The sequence below is a fragment of the Homarus americanus genome, unplaced genomic scaffold (genome assembly GCF_018991925.1).
Source record: "Homarus americanus isolate GMGI-L3 unplaced genomic scaffold, GMGI_Hamer_2.0 scaffold50564, whole genome shotgun sequence".
NCBI lineage: Eukaryota > Metazoa > Arthropoda > Malacostraca > Decapoda > Nephropidae > Homarus > Homarus americanus.
In genome coordinates this window covers 397075-421671 of record NW_024715014.1, presented here as the reverse complement: position 1 = coordinate 421671, position 24597 = coordinate 397075, and the positions used below count along the sequence as shown (strand labels likewise).

The 24597-nt window shown below is 37.9% G+C and overlaps 1 protein-coding gene across 2 annotated transcripts in view; it reads left to right on the top strand.

The window, feature by feature from the left end:
- The window catches only part of LOC121879961 (receptor-type tyrosine-protein phosphatase U-like), a 69789-nt gene that overhangs the window by 38057 nt on the left and 7135 nt on the right, over nt 1–24597 (top strand). The window contains exons 23-38 of one of the 2 annotated variants that reach the window (XR_006091472.1): nt 232–434; nt 3235–3454; nt 4087–4210; nt 6276–6405; nt 7968–8017; nt 10867–10955; nt 13526–13678; nt 15555–15642; nt 16567–16643; nt 18736–18879; nt 19730–19840; nt 20184–20313; nt 21271–21857; nt 21986–22114; nt 22657–22888; nt 23415–23537. Coding sequence is in view for 1 of the 2 variants with exons in the window: in XM_042386814.1 (XP_042242748.1) it covers nt 232–434; nt 3235–3454; nt 4087–4210; nt 6276–6405; nt 7968–8017; nt 10867–10955; nt 13526–13678; nt 15555–15642; nt 16567–16643; nt 18736–18879; nt 19730–19840; nt 20184–20313; nt 21271–21857; nt 21986–22114; nt 23415–23563; nt 24285–24420 (2520 nt within the window). In the remaining variant the exon portion in view is untranslated. Of the gene's footprint in view, nt 1–231; nt 435–3234; nt 3455–4086; nt 4211–6275; nt 6406–7967; nt 8018–10866; nt 10956–13525; nt 13679–15554; nt 15643–16566; nt 16644–18735; nt 18880–19729; nt 19841–20183; nt 20314–21270; nt 21858–21985; nt 22115–22656; nt 22889–23414; nt 23564–24284; nt 24421–24597 lie in introns of those variants that run through there. The other variant, XM_042386814.1, reaches the window with a different exon arrangement.

The following is a 24597-nucleotide window of genomic DNA, read 5'->3' as shown; positions in this document are numbered from 1 at the left end:
TGTTTCATTAGGATTTGAGTGAAAAATATTACGTACTTACTACATACATTTATTACACAAACATATATATATATATATATATATATATATATATATATATATATATATATATATATATATATATATATATATATATATATATATATATATATATATATATATATATATATATATATATAATTTTTGCACAACTAATGTACAGTACCTCAACATTTTGTAATATCCCCTCAGCTTGATGAATTGAAGCAAGGCACACGGTTTACAGCAGAGAGTGTGTGCTGTAATTCTGCTGGATGTAGTGAACCCTTAAACAGTGTTGTAGCCACTCTACCACTTTCACCTAAGCTTGAAGGGAAACTGAAAGTTGAAGATATGGATGCCACCAGTGTTACTCTAAGTTTGCCCAAAGTTGTGATGGAAGGCGACGGTGTCAGGTCAGTTTCCATGGTGTTCTTTCATAAAAGATACTGTCTTTGACACTTTGCTTTGAATTTTTGTTCGTAAATACTACTTGATATTTAATTTTAAGAATTTGTCACATCCCATCAAACATTGTGTATTTTCTTCACAATAGTTATACAGTAGTGTTATAATTTAGGACTGTTTTTAAGAGGAATATTGGATGTGAGGAAAATATGAATGTATACTTTCGATTATTTAATACATATTAAAAACAGATTGTGTCAGACTTTGTTGTGAAAGTAAAAGAAGAGAGTGCAGTGTTACCAATTCAGGATATAAGGGTGAAGATTTTTTAAGGAAAGTGTGTAGAGGTGTGTAGTGTCTTCATGACACTTTTTTTGTTTTCATTTAATATTTACCTTCTTTACCTTATTGCACTTTATCCTCTTCACCACGTGTTATCCTGCTAACCAGTCAGGTGGTCAGTCAGTTTTGTTATGTACTGTTTGTAGGTACTGGGCATGTGTGGGTTCTTGAATATACCTGAACATGATCCAGTGGTGGTTATGTCTGGTCGTATATGAGCTTACATTTCCTGATCTCTTAACATTATCTAACAAGTTATAACAAAGAGTTCATATAGTAACTCATACTCCAAAGAAGTTAGCTCTGACAGTCTTCTTTGTTAACAACTTCTTTAACTTGAGTCTATGGCCACTAGTGTAGCAGCCATCTGCTAATTCCAGCTAAAGAGAAGTAAGAGAGTAGGTAAAGGAACAGACCCCTGTGGAACACCACTGTTGTGGTAGAGAAAGAGCGAGAGATTGATCCCTCGACAACAACTGGTATGGATCAATTCTCAAGGAAGCAAGAAATTAGAGAACAAAGTCGAGAGAAACCATAAGCAGAAGTTTAGAAAGCAAAGACTTGTGCCATACCCTGTCAGATGGTTTGGAGAAGTCGAGGGTCGAGACGAAAGTTTCCCCATATATAATCCCTTAGAGAGAATGACCAAAGATGAGTGCAGTAGGAGAGCTGATCACTTGTAGATCTTGCCTGGCAAAAGCCATACTGGTGATCTGACAAAAGAGACAGGCATTCAAGGTGATGTAGAAAATGAGAGTTTCAGAAAATTCGAAAATCTTAGAGGAGGATGAATTAAGGGTAATGGGGCGATAGTTAGAGGGATTAGAATGGTCACCCTTCTTCGGGATGGGCTGAACCAAGGCATGCTTCCAAGAAGAAGGAAAAGTTTGGGTTTTTAGGCAAAGGTGAAAGAGGCGAGCAAGCACAGGGACCAGAATTTGTAGACATATTGTAATAACATTGCAACTGTTAGAGAATAATGAAACAGGTGTAGTAAAATGAATATGCATACTGATAGTAAAAATACTGCATAATTTTGGCATATTTTCAATATTACTTGGGAAAAAAAATTATATTATAATGGAGGACAGAAATCTTAACTTTGGGTTTTTGCTAATAAATAAAAACATGGGAATCCTTTTTTCATAACTGCAAATAATCATAAGCCAAAACTTCATGAGTTGAGGTCTTCTGTATTAGTACAACTGAGGTGCATCCTCCTGCATTTCACAATACAGTATTGAATCTCAGCATCAAATCCTTTGACCTTCCTGAAGCCGATAGAGATCTTCCTGTAATGCTTCATAGTCCACTAGAGTTTTAATTCCTTTAAATAGCTTAGTGTTATCTCAAACATTTGTAAGGAAGAAAGAATAGTATCTGGCATATGATTTATGAAACAAGTTAACAACATGGGAACATGCACACTGCTTTGTGACCCACCACTCTTTATGGTTACTTATTATATCATGGTTTTTATGTACAGTAGTTAATCAGCATGAACTGTTTACAGTCATAAAAAAAATCAGTTCATGCTAAAACATTTCCCAAATTCCATTTCCTTCCAATTTAATTTTCAGCTTTTTGGAGGTCCACTGTCAAATGCCTTGGTAAAGTCAAGAAATATATTTTCAATAATGCCACCACATTCTAGAATCTGTAACAATATATTTTAGTAGCTGTGTCAGGTAGAAGTGTCCAGGCATAATTTTGTGTTGGAATTCCTTCACAAGAGTCTTCCATTATAGATGGTCCGTCATGGCACTGCGTATAATCTTTTCTTGTACTTTACACATTACGTAGGTTAAAGTCACCAGCCTGTAATTACCTATGCTTTGGTGATCATTTTTTTTAATATGCAGTACACGTATATGACTCACAAATGCTAATTACCAGCTATTGGGATCTTTTGCTTGTTCATACTCCAACAGAACAAGATAGGGTTCTAAGAGTTCATTATACAACCCTCTTAACACTCTGATAATTTAGTTCTATTACGCTCTTCCAAGAATTCCATATACTACCTTAGTGTTGTATTGAACTGCTTTTCCTCAAAACTAGGTACTTTTGCATCGTTTCTTGTAAACACTTAGTAAAATTATTCGTTTAATACATTCACCTTGACCAGGTCTGAGACTGTATACAGTAACTAAGCTGGTTCTTCCAAGTCTCAGATATGATACACCCACATTTGCCCTTAGTTATGATTTTGCAAAATAATACAAAGTTTTGGGGTTTGACTGGGCCTTAGTTGTGATTTGCCCCTGAAACTTTTCAACCTCTCTACTGTCTGGTTTAGGTTGTCTTTTTACCCTAGCATACAGTACTTCACTGCTATGCTCATCAGTAGTGGCAACCCATCTCTTGAAACTCTGAAAATTCACCTAAACTTTGAGTCTTACATATCCCTTACTGTAGATTTCCATATAAAAAAATAAAACTGTAACCTTGTTAATTGATTCACAGATCTCTAGCAGTTTTAGTACAGCAGCTCAACAAGGAAAAACTGGAAATGGCATTTGACAGCTTTACAACTAAATATTTAAATTTAAAACTTCTTGGCAAACATGTGCAGGAAGAGAGTGTTGGAAGATACATTTCAAGTGAGATGCGGTACAAGCGCCAAGCAGGTGACCATCATTGCACCGATCTCTATATAGCTGCTGTAATAAACTTGACGAGAGAGGTAAAGTGTGGTAATGGTATGTTTTTTAATGTAATCATTTAATAACATATAATTATAACATAATACTTTTTGTAAAGTCATTTTCACTTGAGATAAGAAAAAGCCTTGAGAGATATCTTTGAATTAAATTTCTGGATATCCTGGACAGTACAGTACAGACAGTTTCCACGGCTACCAACATCCGACGTATGAACATGCGCCAATATGAGCAGGGTTAAACTTTATATTTATAGTATTTCATTTACCTGATAACTTGCTTTTTACTTTAATTTTCTCTGTTTTGTCATTCTATTTCTGGAAAAATTCTGAGCCAATTTCATTTCTGGGTATTCATGAGTTCTGACTAATGGGGATTCCGGCAGTATCATAACCAGTGAGATTTATCCAAGGTGTGTGATTGCATTAAGCTCGACTATCTGCTGATATTGCAATGGAACCTCGATAAACCAGACTACAGTAATTGAGGCAGACCCTAGTCTGGAAAAGCAAAAGTAAAAAAAAAGCAATTCTATGGGGGTCAGGACTCAGGACACAGCCCTGCTTATCTGGACTGTTTTGGGTAAGATCAGACTTAAGTCTTGTTATTGATAACTGCTTTCGCAAACATTTGACTTTTTTTTTTTTGTTGACAGGGACTAAATCATGAAATTCATTTTGTGGTCGGTGATGGTGAGACTTACGAAACATATCAAAATTGTCCTCTGAAGACCAGTGAAACTTACATGTTGGCCATTGTTGCTGAAGTGAATCTTGAAGGTATAGTATGTGTGTGTCTGTGCATGTCCATGCATGCATGTGTGTGATTAGCTTGTTAAAATGAGCATTGTTGATTTATTGTCCCCTTCGCTAAGGGGACAATAAATTTATTAGAATAAATATGTCTAACAATTTTCAACTGAATTTAACATGTTTTTTACTTGTAGCTGTACAGTATGAGTGTACATAGCAGAGCTGTTAATAATATACAGCCAGGGGAATATTTCATCTCCAATTGACTCTTTTTATATCTAGAAACCTTAGTTCCAATTTCTAAACACAGGTGTGCAGCCTTCACATGACTGACTCCAACTTTAGGCAGCAGTTTTATTATGTTGATGTACTGAGGATGGATTTATCACCTGGAAACTGAATTAGATTATGATTAGTATATGTTTTCTACAGTATGTCCTAAACCTAAATGACTTCATTTTATAAATTTTTTCACCTTTGCTCTATATCCAAAGATCCTCTAGAGTGCCTCATCACATACAGTGCCTCTTCCAGTAATGTTCCTCTCTCATCCCCTCCACAGGTATCAATCCTCTCCTCACACTAGTCTCCACGGGTATCAATCCTCTCCTCACACTAGTCTCCACAGGTATCAATCCTCTCCTCACACTAGTCTCCACAGGTATCAATCCTCTCCTCACACTAGTCTCCACAGGTATCAATCCTCTCCTCACACTAGTCTCCACAGGTATCAGTCCTCTCCTCACACTAGTCTCCACAGGTATCAATCCTCTCCTCACACTAGTCTCCACAGGTATCCATCCTCTCCTCACACTAGTCTCCACAGGTATCCATCCTCTCCTCACAGTAACCTTTTTTTCACACCATCCTGGATTTCCTTCAGGGCACCAAGATTGGAAATAGTCTCTGGTTTATTTTCTAAATTCTTTGTTCCGGAAATGCTGAGAAAATCTTTCTGGTACAGTCTCACCCAAAAGTCCGTTAACTCTCTTTAGCCAGCTATTACTGCACTGCCTGCTTCAGATGTTTGAAGCTGTCTCAGTACCAACCAGAACATGAAACCGATACGAATGAATCTAAAGGTTCGAAGTAACAGACTCAAGTTCATAAATCTGAAGTAGGCAGTGCAGCAATAGCTGGCTGGGAGAGTTAACCAACTTTAAAAAGTGTAAAAGTGAGTGAGACTGTACCCGTAAAAATTCCAGGGATGAGTGATTTTTTCCCAGCTTTGAGAGAGCCATCTTGTAAGCCGGAAATCTCTAATTCCCGTAAGTGCTCTGCACCAATTGCTCCGGCTAAGGGGTACATCACTGTAACGGCCTTAGTGTTGTCGTGTACAGTGTATGAATAACTATTCATACTTTCAATGGGACTTTGCTGTCTATTACAAAAGCGATTTACTGTATTTTCACAAGGGAAACAATTATGATAGATTCATTCCTTGATGACCCAGAGGAAATAAATATTATTAAACACCGCAGGACTTTTAAAAAGGTACAAGCTAACAGCAGTGACTGAGTACTTCTACATCAGATGCAGTTATTCTAGTTCAGATAAGCACTGGTCAGAACAAGATATTCTGCACCATTACTTACCTCCAAATATATATACAAAAACTAATTAAGCTCGTTCATATTTGCACATGAGTAACTTAAGTAAGAAGAGTCGAGCATCGTGCAGTAAGATAAAGATATTGGGCCTTAGTTTCATCAGAATTACTTCCTTCATGTGATTGTTTGTATGTGTACAATGTATGTATGTATGTATGTATGTTTTTGTATGTACAATAAATTCATGTTTATATTTATAACATTTGTGAATTGTTTTTTTGTTTGTTTATATGTACAGTATATGTTTCAGAACACATTTTAACTGAGTATATTGTTTGTTTGTGTGAATTCTTGTTTGAATATACTTACACATTTGCAGTTGTGTAAACAATAGAATTCCTTAAAGTCAAAGGTATAAAAATATACATAAATGGAATAAATTACTTATATTGTATATTGTGTAAGGTTATTGAAGGAAGAAACCAGAATACTGAAGTAGGAGGAATCAGGAAGTTAATAATAACATAAATAATAATTTGCAGGAGAAAGTAAATATGCAGAGATGAGGCTGAATGAACCTGTAGTTGTGGGTGTTGGTGGTCATGGACTTGTCATCACTCTGTCCATCCTTGGTGGACTCCTTCTCCTTTTCATCCTAGCGGTCATTTACTAGTAAGTTCATTCTCAGGGAGGTAACTCTTCATTTTGTTGCTGGTAAATATGATTGAATAGTATAGTATGTTCATTAAGACATTAACTTCGTATTGCTGTTAATGGTGACATTTCCTTTCTGTTGAGATTTAATGCTCCTTATTAGGAGTGGTTCCAGATATAGCATTAAGGGGAAGACACACAATAATAATACTGTAATAGTAATTCAGAATTTTTTTATACATGTTTACAATTGGATAGGTATGCATCTAAACTATGCAGTTAAACGGTTCAGCATAAATATAGAGAATATAGGTACCTGTATATGATGCATGTAGGCCATGGGAGTATACGTACGGTTTCCTGTATGCATAGACAGTGCAGGTAAGCAACAATGGTAAACGGTAAATCAATTAGACCAAGGGTAGCCAACAAAGCTGTCAGTTGCTTATTTTCAGGAGGGTCCTTTACTTTGGTATCTGGTAAACTGATTGGACTAGTTAACTAACAACTGAAATCCAGAGACATTTCACAATAAATATGCAAACTTGGTAAACATGAACAGAACTACTGGGAGTACATGTTCCCTCTTAACCCAGGGGTCACTTAATCATCAATTACCCTTCAACTAAGACTTTCAATTATAATAGTAAGTTGTTATCCTGTTCTCAACATTGTTGTGGGTTATATTAAGAGGTCTGCCATCATTGTGGCTGTACAAATGTCTCTGGAGATAACTTAAAAAACACATTAGCTTCCTTCTTCAAAGTTGGCACACAAATCAACCTACCAGAAAATAGGTGCATTTTGGTATTCAGTACAGGTATCCCCGGGTTACAGAAGGGTTCCATTCCTGACAATCTTTCCGCATCATGAAATTCCTTTTTGCAAAACCATTTTTCCCATTGACTCCCATTATATAATTTGAGATGTATTCCTACAGAAATTTATTGTGGCCCAAAAATGTAGCACAATTACATATGTGAATGAATGCACACACTTGAATTTAACTCAGCAGAAACGATGTTGAGTGCTGGATGAGGTGAGGTGGTGCAATCAGAGTTACTGGGAATTACTTCCTTAAAACACCTAGTTTAATGTCCAACATAATTCCTTTATGGAATCTTGTAACACCACTGCTTTCTCTTAACCTTGATGGTCTTTTTCCTCTCACCTTCAATATGGGTACACAGACACATGACTGAACACAAACTGGGGAAAGAATTCAAACTGAGGAGTGTGTTTGTTGTGGTGGCTTCTAGCAGCTGGGGAGGTGAGCTGCCCTCCAACCGTCTTGCAGCTACCACCAAGAATCCACACAAAATTAATCCCAAACTCATTTAAATATTTTGGGATATGGGTGACTGGATCTTCTTGTTTTGTCTCATCACAAGACTACTATACCTATTTGATGGTTTTTACTTAGTAATCTCTTCTCTAAAGAATTATGATTTGTCTAAGTATGAACTTTCATACACCAATGGGCCACTTAATCACCACTGTCAATTGTAACAACGTGAAACAAGACATTAATATGATATGTGTACTATTTTCTTTGTTGATATATATAATTTATTTAACAGTACTCAACGTTGGAAGTCAAAAAACAGCAATGGAGTAGAGCACTCAAAAGGTAATACTGTATATAATTGTGCATCATCATAGACGTGTTGCAGTCTCTTTCGAAGCTTGCATGGGTTAGCCATGAATACCTGATGGTTACTACTTTCTTCAAGTTTGCTGCATATTTCTTTAAAATAATGTTATTATTTGGAGGAATTTGCAGACATGCCTCAGTTTTGCTAAATAGGCAGTTGTTTCACCAAACATCTAACAAAACTCTTTTAGCCTTGCTATATGCCTCTGCTTATCTTGAGTTCAGTTGTCAGTTTATTGCTTCTCTAGCGTCTCCGTCTGTGGAACAACAAAAGACAATCGCTACCTCCATAATGAGAGTATCAAAACCTCTATACAGTACATGAGATAATTAGGACAAGGCCTGAAAAACTGAAAGAAAAGAAATTTGATGTTGATTGATATAACATTAATGAATCACACTGGAAAATTCAGTACAGTAATTCATTTCAAATCCTGGCCAAGATTGGAAGGAAGAATGGGGAAACAATTAATACGACACACACTTCCTTACCTTGCCCCAAAAGAGGCACCTATTGAAGTTGGTGGACACTATAGATATCCAAAATATGCACCATTCTTCATTTATTTTTTGCCTTGTGATTCATTGTACCTACACACCTACGATCTCTTGAGTTCAGAGTCAGAAAGGTCACCCAGTTGTCCCTCAACAGTCAAATCGATTGGGGGATTAATGGCACGAAATCATCATCTGTACCTGTCACAAGCGGGGTACCGGTGCCACAGGGCAGTGTATTGGGCCCGCTGTTGTTTGTTTGTTTCATAAATGACATGCTTGACGTTGTACACTCCTCTATACAAATGTTTGCCGATAAAGCCAAGTTATTTCGGGAAAATGAGAACCAAGCAGACTGTGAAGAGCTGCAGAAGGATCTCTGTGAGCTCCAAGAATGGTCAAAGAAGTGGCTGCAAATATTCAATGTCACGAAGTGTAAGAGGATGCTCCTGGGGCATACCGGTAAGGAGGCGTATCATATGTCCCAACGGAGTGAAGAAACTAGACTATTTGAGACTGAATGTGAGAAGGACCTACGTAGGTGTGTATGTTGACAATGAGCTGAAGTTTACGGGCCATTGCGAAAAGAAGGTAAATCAGGCAAATAAATTATTGGGTCTTATAAGAAGGTCGTTCAGATATCTAGACGGTCCGTCCCTCGTAATGATCTTTGAGAGTGAAGTGCTTTCCCATCTGGAGTACTGTCATCCCATCTGGTCCCTGAGATATGCTAGGGACTGTCAGTTGGTTGAAAATGTTCAAAGGAGGGTCACCAGACTAGTGCCTGCACTTTGGCACCTCAACTACCCTGAGAGATTGGAGCAGGTTTAAGCAGAAAAATGAGACAGTTAGTCCGTTTTAAGAGGAGGTGAAGACTGTCCGAGTCAGGTGCAAGTCAGATGGTGCTCTCCTTTTTCTGTGCCCTCCGCTTAGCTGCCCTTATTTCTCCCAAAGTTGTGTTTTTGGCATCACAATCCAAGTCATCGAGGACCTCTTTAGGGGCTGGGATCACTGTGCCACACTATGTGAAAAGGTCACAACTTGGGATTCGATATGCCACTAATGTCTTGCTATTGCCGTAAAAGCCAGAAATATTTTAGTTAATGATCTCATATTACAGACAATTTATTTAGGATCATTATGGTATCAAATTCATCTCTCTAACACAATTAGAAGAGATGCTGCGAATAAAAGATTATACAGTTTTTTGCTAGCTATAAATATTTTCACTCATGCCAATGGTTTAGGTGAAATGGGAGAGTGTTTGTCCATGCGAGATGAGATGATGAGATGCATAGTTTAGACACTCGGAAAACTTTCCGCAGCACCCAGAAGTATTCTGGGGATGTGGGCTAGCATCTGTCAGTGTAAGATGCATAGTTTCGACTCTTGGTAACTTCTCCCAATACTCAGAGAAATTCCGAGGACGTGGGATTTTTTGGTGTTTGAGAGAGTCGTTTCATTACCTGAAAATCTCACATCCCTGGAAGAGCTTAGCACCAATTGTTTCGGCTAACAGGGATATCACTTATAACTTAATGCTAAACATACAGTACAGGGTTATGAATAATTCATATCTTAAGGGTACCATAAACAATGACATCCTCTAACTTCGTTTTCTCAGATATGAGTATTGGAGAAAATGTCCATACGGATAACATGAAAATATGATGTTTTATGTACAATTGAGCTTAATACAAATGAGTGTGGGTGTCAATAGAATATAGGTACAGTCAGAAACAATAATCTCTAACCCACCTGGGTCAGTGCTGGAGGTTAGTACAGCATCTTTTCTGGATGGGGGCCCACTCTAAACATCACGAGGACTGTGTGTTCGTGCGTGTGTTGCCTCGTGATAGTTAGAGTGGGCCCCCGTCCAGAAAGGACGCTGTACTAACCTCCAGCACCGACCCAGGTGGGCTAGAGATTTTGGTTTCTGACTGTACCACTGTGACCATGAAGGTATCAGTTACTGTTCAGACTTCAGTGCTTTGTTTCACAGCCACTCACCCCATTCATGCCATTACTTCCTTCTTTCCAAATTCAGCAATGAGTTGTTTTTTTTACTCAAAATTATATTTTTTTTCTCTTTTGAACTGTTTCAAACTTCTTTTTTCATTCATTATTTTAGCACCTGTTATTGCTTCATTATTGAAAAAAAAATTCCTTTGCTATACTGTATATGTTTCCATCTATCTGGAGTAATGGAGCACCTTTATCTGTACTGATGAGATAAAAATACAGTTTATTAAAATTATATGAATATCAGATAAAAATATTCTCAACTGTAATGAGTTTTGTATTGTATTAATGGTTTATATACTTTACAGGTAATGGAACAGTTGATAGCTCAAGGATTCCAATGGACCATTTCAACCAATCCATTCCAAACACCCTCACCACCCCAGCCACACCCCTGGTATGTTACTGACCCACCACACTGGTGCTGGCAGCATAGAATGTGTGAATAGTTTCCATCCATCCATATACGAGGCGCGTATGACCAGAGTAGACAAAGCGCCACTATGGTCAAATTGAGATTTATTCACAAAATGATTGGGAGATCACCTCTGAAAGTGTCAATATGGTCGATTTTGCAATTAAGTGAAACTACCCACACCTCACTATGTGCAGGGGTGGTGGACGACAACTCACACAAAGGAAAGCGCGAGAGGTCTCTATTTTTTCTTGCGCTTTGTCCATTCTGGTCGTACGCAACTCATATCTGACACGTCATTTTGTGAATATAGTATCTTAACCAAATTGTGATGGATTTTAATGAAGATATGTGTGTGGACTGTATAATATGGTCTAGAGTAAATTAAATTATTGCTATTCTTACCTGGCATATAGGCTTCACCCCTCCAAGGATAGTATGTCCTAGTCGTGTGGATTTGAGGAGTTATTTCCTGGCTGAGTGCTGACAGGGGTATAGCTTCTTCTCCATCTCAAAGGTGCTCAGAAAGTAAAAGTTCAGCACCTGAAGGTAGACTGTTTAAATTTCTAACCAGTTTCCAATCGAGAGAGGGATACTAAAGACCCTCACGTGAGACAAAATGAGCTTTGCTGAAGCCAGAAGCACAGCATTGAAATTTGTGTCAAGTCATGGAGATTCCTATGCACAGATTTTATCCCGACACAAGGCTCGGTGAACTGTTGCTGTGACACTGCCCCAAGAATCATCCATACCTGTATTGAATTCAGCTCCCATACCCAACTCTATGTCACCAATCCTCAGTCCTCAGACTTCTCTTGTAGTGACTGAGGTCCATATGGATGAGGCAGGCACATCTGTTACTCCTCATCTTTCCTCCACCAGCCATCCTGGTATTACAAAAATTTCAATAAAATGCTACCGAGGGTCCTCAGCGTCTCTGGAGGTAGATGATCCTCCGGCTAAGGTAACTTCAAAATACGATTCTGAGTCCCAGGCACTCCAACAGACGTCAGTTCAGGCTGGCACCTCTGCCTCAGAGTTGCCAAACGATCCTCTTCCGAAAGTCTCTGGTGACGATTCCCCAGCTATAACCAGCTAAAATTAGTCTGGCAGCTGGGACTCCTGGCATGAGGCTCACCTCTACAGATCCTCCATCTGGGGAGCCATCTCCAGGGGTTAACTTTGGTGAGAATCCATCTGATGGGTCTACATCTTGGAGTGGGACAGAAAGGCCCAGCCCCACACAAGTAGTCCTCCCCTCAACAGGGGGACTGGAAAAGGGGCACATCGTGGTACACTGCTGATGCATCTTCCAGGCTCCAACACCCAAACTCTTCCTAAGCTTAAATTCCTCTAAGGAACCACACACTCACGTACCCCTACTTAGACCCCCAATAATAATGGCATAGTCCAATTAATTGTCAAGGCTTACGAGCCAGCTGGGAGGAGCTCCAGTTGCTCTTGAGCAAATTCTCCCCTATATGCATTTGTCTCCAGGACTCAATGTTAGGTGCCTATGATCGTCCCCATCCCAGAGGATATTCGACTTTTTATTCTCCCTAAAATCCAGAACAGATGTATCATGGTGCACAGCCATCCTTGTCTCGAACAAGTGTGGTGTACCTTATAGCCCGTCAACCATTGCTTACCCGTTGCAGACAACAGCTCGCAAGATTCACCTCCAACATACTGTACCTATATCATATGCTCCATTTACCTCCCACCCAGTACACCAATTGCCAAGGAGGATTTGGTTTCATTAATTAGTAAACTTCCTTCTCCTTATCTTATCCTCGGTGATTTTAGTAGAAGGCATACCCTTTGGGGTGATACATTAATTAATTCAAGGGATGACTTGATAGCTTCGATTATTGGTGGATGAACAGCTACATTTTAATCTACAATGATATTTGATCAGATGGACAAGATTATATGACTCATACAAATACATGGAATCTTAACTTGTTTGCTTAAGAAAGGAGACATTTTTTACAGTGTTTATGAATATTAACCTGCAAATTATAACTCAAACTTGTGTGTGCTATTATATTATAGCTCACCAATTCAATATAATTTAGGGCTCGGAATAATCCTTGGTACATATAATAAACCTAGTAGTAAAGATACACATCCAAGAGAAATTGAAACAAGGACTGCACTTGCCAGGACAAATTGTGGTAGATTTACGTGATATTCTTAATTATATGGACCTAACACTATGTTTTGAAGCCTTGTTAATTTGTGTTACTGAATTGCTATCACTTGGGTCTTGGGGAAGAAAGTTCAGTGGAAAGTGAAATATATGTTGTGCTACTTGCATGTGCTGATAATTGTTCTCGTAACCATGCTTTAATTGTCAACACACCATCCATGTTCAGACTTTTTGCAGATCACTAATATATGACCTCAAAGTATATATTTATTAAAGGATATTTTAATCAGCATAAATCCCATTTGCTTGATTTAACTACCTATATATACATATGTATTGGTTGATGTATGTGCTCTTCCTTTGTCCTACACATAATGGAAACTAAAATTAATTCCCTCAGAGTGGTCCAGCAGCAGCAGATGAAAATATCTATGAAAACATCTACACCAAGGAGGATAACTATAGAAAATTTAATAGGCGTGTTCCACGTCAAGATGTTGAAGCCTATTTGAATAAATCCATTGGTTCTCAAGACACAATGGAGGAATTTAGGGTGAGTTGCACTTTAGCTATTCATTTCTCTAACACAATTAGAGAAAAGTCTTTATTCAAGATATCTTCAGGTCAGGAGACCCACTAATCCCCCATCCTACAATGGATGGCCTGATATTGCATCCGAAGGTCAGTAGTATGAGACCACTAATCCCCCAACCTACCTCCACCTGACATTGCATCAGGTCAGGTCAGTAACATGAGACCCATTAATCCCCCACAGCTCCATGAGTGTGGAAAATACTACCGGTAGTCTTCGCTGTAACATACAGCTTCATTTACGAGGCACCTCGCATGCCTGTATCATATAGATTTATAGTTTTTTAAATATACAGTATTCATTTAACCAAACTTTTAGGTAAACTATTTAGAATTATTCTAGTAAAGAAATAATTAGAACTGCTTTTACAGACTCCAGTAGTTTAGACTCTCGGAAAACTTTCCCAGCACCCTGAAACATTTTGGAGATGTAGACTAGTGTCTGTCTGCAAGATGATTAATTTAGATTCTCAGAACTTTTCCCAGTAACCAGAAAAAATTCCAGGGATAAGGGATTTTTCCTGATGTGAGAAAGTCGTCTGGTTACCCAGAAATCTCCCATATGAGCTTGTTGATACTGTGGCAAAAGCAGCTGCTTCTCACCCTGTGACACATCATTCCCTTCTACCTGCCTCTGATATGAAATCAGTTATAAGAGCTGCCATCCGCTCGAGTTGGCAATGCAGATGAGATGCTGCTGGAGCAAACAAGCTCCGCGACATCCACCCTGCATTGGGTGCCTGGAGATATCAGGGACTGTCACATCACTGGGAGACTGGTTTGGCCCGCTTCAACATTTGCCACACACGGCCCCTTGCCCATTGACTGTTCGACACCTCCTGTTGGAGTGTCCCAGACTCAGATCTTCATCCAAAGCATCTCTCCCAGTGCCAGAGGGGAGTTGGTTCTTACCGTCTCTCTTTGGTGCTAGGGGTGAGGGAGGAGTGGGTAGCATGGGAGGAGACATCCTCTCCTTCTACACAAGCTTTGAGTTTCATCAATTAACTTTTAAATGTTTTTTACGAACGTTCTGTGGTCTTTATTATTTATTTTTTACCTTACGTTATTCAGTTTTAGTCTTCTAAGGTTTTATTTTAATTTGGCTACGTATGACCTAAGCTTTTGCGTTGCCAGGATGTAATAACCACAATCAATCAAACAATCATCCCCGGAAGTGCTCTCCACCAATTGTTCTGGCTAACAGGGATATCACTATTGGTTCAGCAGTCATTCCCAAAACTTGGTGTTTAATGTTAAAATGAAAGTAAGTTGATGAAAACTCTACAGATTCATCCTGGTTTGATAATAAAACATTTTAGTCTCACACATTTCTGAGTGATATCAAGTCAACAAGTGACCAACTATTTTTAGTTAATGCTAATTCCAGGTGCTCTTTAATCTCTGGCAGTGGAAGGGTAATACTGTGCCTCCCTTCTTAAAAGATCCTGAGCATTGATTCCCAAAGGTTTGTTTTATATAATATCTTCATCCTTGATGGTGTAAGAATGTATCCAAGTATTTGAGTTGAGCTAAAGAAAGGTAATGTTAAAAATAAAATCAGGGTAACACTAGGATTCTACCTTGACTAGACATGTTAACTTAGCAACTCCTGGGGGACAAATCAAAGGTAGAAAATTTTTTCCAGAAAATTCTTTACCTCCAGTTTGTCTCCTGAGATTTACTAAGTGACTTTATATGGTACGAGTAGTCTCACTGCAATTTTAATTGTTAGTTTTGTGTTTTAGACTGTACAGTATTGCTGGATCAGCCTGTATGCATTACATTGTAATTAAATGCCTTTGCTAATTATGATGTGTTGCTGTTTGTTTATATTGCAGAGTGTCCCATCCAATATTGGCAAGCCTATGTTGGATGGTCAGTGTCCAGAAAACAAGAAAAAGAATCGCTATAGCAACAACCTCCCTTGTGAGTATATATTTTGCCTATTAAAGAATAAGATGCTGCATATATTTTGCCCATTAAAGAATAAAGAGGCTGTATATATTTTGCCCGTAAAAAGATGCTGTATTTATTTTGCCGTTAAAAGAATAAAGATACTGCATATATTTTGCCTGTTAAAGAATAAAGATGCTACATCACTCAGTTGTGTTGGCATGTGGGAAGAAAGAGTTGGATTTAATATAAAGGGTTTTCCTGTTGGTATTGACCATACAATATTTATAATTATCTTGGCTGATTATGTTTTGCTCTTAGTTTATTCAACATATAATGAATTGAATATGATTGCATTAATTTAGCTTCTAATGAACTTTATACAGGTTTATTTGACAATGAAGTAAAAGTTATCATAATTTTACTTTTTGCTCTTATACAGGTATAATGTTAGAACTACAGTACTCTCCTGTATGTTCCTTTGTATATTATATTTCACGGCTTGTCAGATTTTCAAGGTAATTTAATCTTAACTTGCAAAATGTTGATACATGATCACTAATACCACTAAACAAGAATGTCCTTAGATGTAATGTTATTTTTACTGAACTGATGCTATTCAGGAAATATAAGAGTCCTCAAATTAGTCTCAAGATAATTATTGTATGTTTTAGCTTAAGCTTTTATGATGCCAGTCACTTTTGTATTAAATTTTGTTTTGAAACTTATCAAATAGGGATCACTAATATATGCATTTATTGTCTATATACTGTAGTATTATCTCCTCCATTCTTGAAATAGAGGTACAAAACATAATCCATTCTTTACTTGTACTTAAAGGGGTTAGAGCTAAGAAAGATTCTCTGGGAATAGATTCCATTTATTTCCTCTGGCTGTAACTTGTCAATTAATTCTCTGTTAGGCTGAATTCTCACTTCTTTGCACCTTTACATTCAGATGATGAGACTCGTGTCAAGTTGTCAGTTATCCATGATGACCCAAATACAAATTACATCAATGCAAATCATGTCTATGTAAGTATTGCTACTTGTTTACTGCAACTTATAATGCTGCTGATATACAATTGTGGATATAACATTCATTTATTTAATTACAGCAGATAAATTGCTATCATTTTTTCTGTCTACAGCAGAGGTTCCTAACCTAGTGCTGACAAGCAACAGGTTGGGAATCCTTGATTTACAGGGAATGCAATATTATTACAGTACAGTATATAGAATCTTTGTTAATTTCATATGAACATCTGGAAAGAAAGTTGTTCAAGGGTTCAAGCCACGGCCCAGACACAGTGAGAAGGGTGTTATCCATTGTGACCCTACCCAACATCACAAGTTTTCTGGTCTATGGTTTCCTCCTGTACTAACACTGAATAGACCACCCAAATGGCTACTAAGCTGTAAGTGGCAAAAATGATGAATGGAAAAAAAATTAAAATATTCTGAAACTCTTGTGCTCTAGTAATAAAATTTAACATTAGTACTATTGCTAGGCAAGGGGTAACCTAATTGAAGTGTATAAACATCTCGGAGGGCACTACTCAGTCGAGTGTACATACCTGGAGCTGGCAGATGCCCACCCTACAAAGGGTCCACAGCTCAAGGTTGATGAAGCCACAAGTTCCGAAAACTGTGAGGGTAAACTTTTTTGGAGTGAAAATTGTGAACCCTTGGAACAATTTACCAGAGTGTTGTGATGGCACCGAGTGTGAGCTTTATCATGACCAGACTTGACTAACACTGGAGCTGGTTCAGATACATTCGGGAGCCAGTACATGCTCAGTATTTGCCAACAGTGAATAACAGAGGCATGACCGACCGCCCAAGCGGCTAACGTGCCGATCAGTGGCAATGAGGATAAAAGTAAAAGTACTTAATTTGCAGTCTTAAGTATATCTCAAGGACTAAATAAAATGACAACACTTAATGTGTGGGAGCACAATCTCCTGAAAACCCTATAAAGGATGAACCAACTAATTATGTGTAACATTGTCATAGAAATCCTACTACCCTGTAGCAACTTTCACCTTCTTCCACCAATGATCCAAAAACTTATTTTCTTTGACAGTAAAAGCACTGGGGTCTTTTTCACAAATTGGTTTCAGTTCATAAATTATAATTATCTACATCACAATAGGACATGTGATGTGTCTCCGTGCTTTGGTATCACAGGCCACTTCTTTCTAGATGCTTGAATGCATGACCACTGCTGGCCACTGAGATCACCTGACCATACCCCACCCCATTTTTTCCTTTAGGGTTATGGAAAGTCGAGAGTGTACTCCATAATGGTGCATGATATTGTACAGGGTGACTCCTGCTGTTTGAATAACCATACTCGTAAACTAATTTACCCACATTGGCTGCTTTGGCTTCACGAAGGATTTATTTTATTGCACATGGCCTTATCTAATTCCCTATCAGCATAAAATTAAGGTAAATTTGTCACATTTTACTTAAGCCATAAATTCATTCTTTAATACCAAGCACTTTTATGTTTTCTTTTTGCATTCATTTGTTTTGAGACACTTTAAGGACAGAACACTTGGTTAGAATCCACGATGCTTCCCAAGTAACAAAAGAGTGATGTGGGCAGCACAAGCTCAACATCTGATAACCAACCTAGGCTAGAGCAGCTGATAAGATTTGGAGGGAATTTTAACTAAAAAAAAAATTGGAATTTTTTCCAAAACTTTTTGGGGGATTCCTGATACTCAAGGGTACTGTAGTACTGGATGGAATAATGTTCCAAAGATCCTCAGCTCAATATTTAAAGGAGAGTTTTGTACAGGTTAACCAATGTTTTGATTTATGGAGACAAAGAGGAGTCTCCTGACTAGTGTTTGGTGTGAATAACATTTGCCTCTTTAATTCTGCTATGTTTGAAATTCTTGCTGAAGACTCACTGAACCCATTAAGTGTTACATGTCTGTTGTCTGTCTGTGCTTTGTTGTTAACTCCATATTCAAATTGTGTACTGTACAGTACAGTACAGTAAGGTCTTGGTTGAGTTCATTGTCGGTAATATTGCTGGCCATTTTTGTTACACAGTAATTCATAATAATATTGTATTCTAAATGTATTAATATAAAATTTTTGCTGTTTCTAGGGTTTTGGTGGACTTCTTAAGTACATTGCTTCACAAGGACCCAAGGATAAAAATTTGAACACCATTGGTGACTTCTGGCGGATGATTTGTGAGCAGCACATTACAGTCATTATTATGGTCGCTAATTTTGTGGAAGGGGGAAAGGTAAATCATTGTACTGGATTTAAGTATCATTAACGTTAAACTGAACATAGAATATATGAATAAGAAAATGAAGTGTAGGCACAAGTAATATTAGTCATTTTTATTGCTTAAACCTAATTTCTATGGATGTCAATTCATGTTTACAGTTTATCATCCTTTAGTTTAGTATGACCAGAGAATTTGTATATAAATATTTCAAAATGGATGTTGGTTGTACAGCAGTCACTCACTTACCCTTCACCAGTTTCCCCAGACTCATTACCCTGGTCAGCTGTGAAGAGGGTGTTATCCAGTGTGACCCTACCAAACACTACAGGTTTTTCTCCTTGTACTTTGGGTTTCTCATGTACACTATTAACACTGGGCAATGAAGGTTGTAGCAGAGAACAGATGTGTATGATAGAGAACCAACCAATCAATTAATAAGCGGACGAGTGGGGTAAAAGGATATACAGGGGTGTAGAAAATTAAAAATTGGTCTATGAAATGACGGAACTAATTAATGCAATACAAAAAAATTCAAAAAACATCAGTGACCTTGTGAAAGAGTAGCTTTCATTATATCTTTAAAACTCTTCATATATATTTATTTGCTTCTGTTTCCATTGTGTATTGCTGTAGGGACTATCAGAGCATATCTTGGGGAAACACTAGATAACACCCTTTCTCGCATCTGATCCAAGGAAGACTTAAACCCAGGTCAAGGTGATGAGAGGCAAGTGCACTACATCATATTTATTACCTTCTTTATTGGTCTAGTTTTCAAGAGTTATCATAAATAGATTACTTGCTGAATGTGATATTTTTGTAAAATTAATGTGTTGGTTTTATCATCCTATTTTATCAACAGAAAAAAGTGGGTGAATACATAAGTTTTGGGAGCAACCTTGTTGTGGAGGATTACACTGTGGAGGTTGTCAACACAGACCATCACTCTCATTATAATGTTTCTCTTGTTCAGGTAAACTACTCCAATGTGTCATTAGAAAATAGTGCACAATATTTTTTTGACAAAAGTCTTGGAAAATTTATTTATTGTAATGAAAATTGTGGAATTTAAGTAAGAGTACAGGGGGAGATTCTTCATTTTTTCTATCTGAACAATAAAGTAATCATAAGTACATTTTCATTAAGGCAAAGGCTATATCATATTTCATTAGTACATATGTTAAGGTAGCATTATACATCACTGTGAGAGTCAGGTTTAATAAAAGTGGAAGTCAAAATTTTCAAACAAAGGCTTTATATAGAACAGTATTTGAATAACTTATTCTCATGATATAAAATTGGCTGATTTTTTTTAGGTATGGAAACATGGTATTGCTCACACAGTCATACATTACCACTATACCAATTGGCCTGACCATGGGGTGCCCAGTGAGGCCCACAGTCTGGGCACTATGCTGCGTCAAATCATCCATACTCATATGGAGGGTACGTTAACCTTGTGTAATATAGGTTTATATATTATGTATTCAGGGGCCCCCCAAATTTGCAGGGGTCAGGTTCTCAAAATGGCCGCGAATCGCCAAATCCGCGAATAACACCTGAACTTGCCTAGCTTATACTACAGACGGGCAGGGGGCGACCTAATTGAGGTGTATAAGCATCTCAAGGGGAACTACTCAGTCGGGTGTCCTTACTTGGAGCTGGTGGAAGCTCGCCCCACAAGGGGTCACAGATCTAGATTGAAGAAGCAGCAGGTCCAGAAAACTGTGAGGGCAAACTTTTTTGGAGTAAGAGTTGTGAACTCTTGGAACAATCTACCAGAAACTGCTGTGATGGCACCGAGTGTGAGCTCTTTCAAGACCAGACTTGACCAACACTGGAGCAGGTTCAGGTACATTCAGGAGCAGGTGCAAACCCAGTACCTGCCAACAGTGCATAACAGAGACGTGACTGACTGCCCAAGCGGCTAACGAGCCAACCAGTGGTGAAGAGGATAAAAGTAAAAGTAACATTTGCTGACCAGGGGGTGGGGTACATTTTTACTTGTGTACAAAGAAATGTATATTCCCTTTATGTGTTTTCCCTTAGGACAATTATTGTCTCTAGAATGTATGGCTCCCTGTCTCAGCCACGGAAATGCCAGTAACTTTAAACCTACCCACAATCATTCTTGGGTACATCAAGGGTATCATCCGCGAATAATAGAGGACCGCGAAATACAAATCTGCAAACTTGGGGGGGGGGTCTGCTGTACTGTAGCTTTATATTTTTGTGTACTGTGTGTGTGGTTTGATCAAAATTTCAGAATATTATGAATGACAAAATCAGAATGTTGTGAAATATTGTTGCTGTTGTCTTATGTTAAACTTAACATTTGTATAGGTATACTGGATATTGCTAGTACTGTAATGCATAAGTAACTTGCTCTACCTTTTTTCTCAGGTGGTATGGTTGTCCACTGCTCTGCAGGCATTGGACGAACAGGTACTGTGCTGCAAGTGTTGTTACTTCATGAGATGTTGATGGTACAAGGTAGCATGGACCCATTAGAAGTCCTGCAGCGACTTCGTGAATGCCGAGCCCGATTAGTTGAGAATGTAGCACAGTACAACCTAAGTCTTCAGATATTTGATGAAGTTATGTATGGAAGCAACACTTCCATCGTTTCAATTAATTTTCCACAGCAATTGGAAGATTGTTTGAAGAAGAATCATAACCTATATCAAAGGGCTAAGGCTCTTCCTTCTGGCCTCACATTTGGAGCCACATCACAAGCTGAATATCATTACCTGAACCGGAATCCTACTATTTTACCATCAGTCTCTCAAAGAATTTTCTTGAGCATGGAAAATGGGGAGACACTTTCCCAGTACATTAATGCTATAAGAGTAAATGGACTTGATCATCCCAATGAAATGGTGGTGACTGAACATCCACTACCAACCACTCTGACCAAGTTCTGGAGACTTGTGGTTGAGAAGAAGTGCATGAGTGTTGTCCTCATCAACACATTCAATGACTGTGAAGAGGTACTTTCAGTGTACATAATAACAAGTACATATGTATATGCATGGTATACTGTATGATACTGTATGTATCTGAGTTCAGTGTACTTATTACCAATGACCCTGTTAATGGTGTACATGTTGTGTTTCAGGATATATTTCCATCATTGTTACCAAGACATGATACTGATCTGGTCCTCGGCAACTACACTATCCGCACACTGCATGTTGCTAACCACAGTTCCTTCATCCAGTACTCTATTGAAGTATTCTCCAAACAGGTAGTTGAATATATATTTTCTTGTTCAATACATACAGTTCATATGGTTTTGTATAGACTACTGCATAGTTAAAACAAGGGTGCCCAGGGCCTCTGACATTAATGACTGAAACTAGTTTGAAAATTACTTGCCTTGTCCCTTGAATAAAACAAGTGTCTGGCAGGCAAAATTCATCACCCAAAACTGAAAGCTGGGAGTCCTTATAATCACACTAACAAAACCAAGCGAGGTTAGAATGTCTACACTTGCTTATCTTATACTGTAAACAGCATGAAGTGACTTAATAGAAGTTTATACCTGTAAGAACCTCAAAGGCCTTTATGATTAATTTGAGTGGAAACATCGAATACTTTTTACTAGAGATAAAAATTTTAGTCCTTTAGCTTAGTATATTTGAGTACAAGTTGTACACTAGAGTAATATGTTGCTCATAATAATGACTTTTTCACAGCAAAAATCATTGGAAGATATGTTGAATAGTTTACACAGGTTACAGCATTAATCCAAGTTTAAAATTAAACCAAACAACCGCAACCATGCAGTTGTGACTTCCTGACATCCGCAGCTGAGGAGCTTTGAAATCTGACAACCACAACATCACTAGTGTGTAGTGATGATGAGAGTGTTGGTGGTGATGGCCAGTGTTGGTGATGAAGAGAGACCCACGTGGTCACTTTTGGCTTTGTCTAAAACAGACCAAGTCCATTATTATTCTGGATCTGGAAAAACAGACTGGCCCTCCTCCCAATAAGTCTGATATATCTGAGGTTTACTGTAAGTCTGATTCCTTTGATTTAATTTATACCACTTTGATTCTTCAAAAACATTCTTTCCCCTTCACCCTCACATGGCTGGCTCTGGCTCTTAGGTCCTGTATAGCATAAATAATCACACCCTTTTTGCAATTTACCCGAGAAAAGTTTGTAAATGAGTCATAACAATCTTTAGTTAACTCGCAATCCTTAAGATCAATTATACTGTTTTGTACAATAGTTCTACAGCACCTACCTTTGAAATATTATTGGACCAAGTGATTCGGAAAAACAGGGGAGCCCACTAGTCACTACACCTGTAGTTCTCTCTCCTAGGCTGGCCCACCACAAGAAGTGTCAGCCAAGGCTTTTATTGACATGATATTCCCAATAATAATAATAGTAATAATAATGATAATAATAATAATAATAATAGTAATAAATTATGGCCACTGTGCTGTATACCCCCCTCTCTTTTGGATTTTGATCAACTTTCATGAACACTTGAGTTCTTGGATAAAAACATTGGTGTAAACTTTTATCTCCAGGATATTCAGGAGGCAGTCACAGTGTATCAGATCACCTCATGGCCATATGGCAGTGAAGTGCCATCCTCTCCTGATGCACTAATAGGTGTTTCTGAAATACTGCTGCAGGCTCATCACCACGATACTGGACCAATTTTATTATCTTGTGGGTAAGTATCTTTTATCCAAGCCTAATTACTATCAGTTTATTTATCTCTATATTGATTTTTTAGACAATTGTCATTAATTTATTTAAATTTTGGGTAATGAATTCACATCTAATGAAATAAATCAAATTTAGCTCACTTATTAAAGAGCTAAATGGATTTACTGTACATAAAAAATCAGTGTCAAAGTTTTCCCAATGATCTTCTTGAAACAGTGTGTTTTTTGTATACAGTATGTGTGAAAAGACATTTACAATGTGCCTGTTGGCCTAATACTGGTACAATACCTGCTAATTCACTTTTGAAACACTTCTTTGTACCCAGTTCCATTTCTTGACTTCAACAACCCTCTTCTTGTACACCGCCCCCATTCCGTCTGAGGACACCACACAAAATGCATGCCCTAAGGCAGTGGTCCCCAACCTTTTGTAAGCTCAGGGCCACATTTATCATTGTAAATATAGTGGAGGGTGTGCCAAAACTTTGGATCTACAAACAAGAAAAAAAAATCACATATACACTCTCTCTCTCTCTCTCTCTCTCTCTTTTACTGATTAATTCCATTATCATTAAAAAGTAGAAGGTTTTCAGCTTTTGAGGCTCGCTCTCACCTTTAACACTTGACATGTATCTTCGTCCACTCTCACATTTGCCAGTATGATCATTTCACTGGTCAATATACGTACATATATACACAATCGTAAAATAATATAAATATTGACAGAGATGGTGTAACTGGCTGTGGACTTATGGCAGCGGCCAAGTTAACCATAGAGAAACTCCAAAAGTATAAGACTGTAGACGTTTACCGTACTGTTGTGTATCTTCTGCGTGCTAGACAAGAGTTTTTTGTGTCTCAGGTAAGTGAAAAGAACCTTTTAAAAAATTATTTCAGAGATAATTATTCCTAGGTATAGTATCTCTTTTTCTGTAGATCATTATTTTTTGTCAGAGTTGCTTACTTTCAAATGTGTCATCAACATGGATTAAAAGGTAATACAGTATACTGTACACTGTCAGAAAATATGCTGTACAGT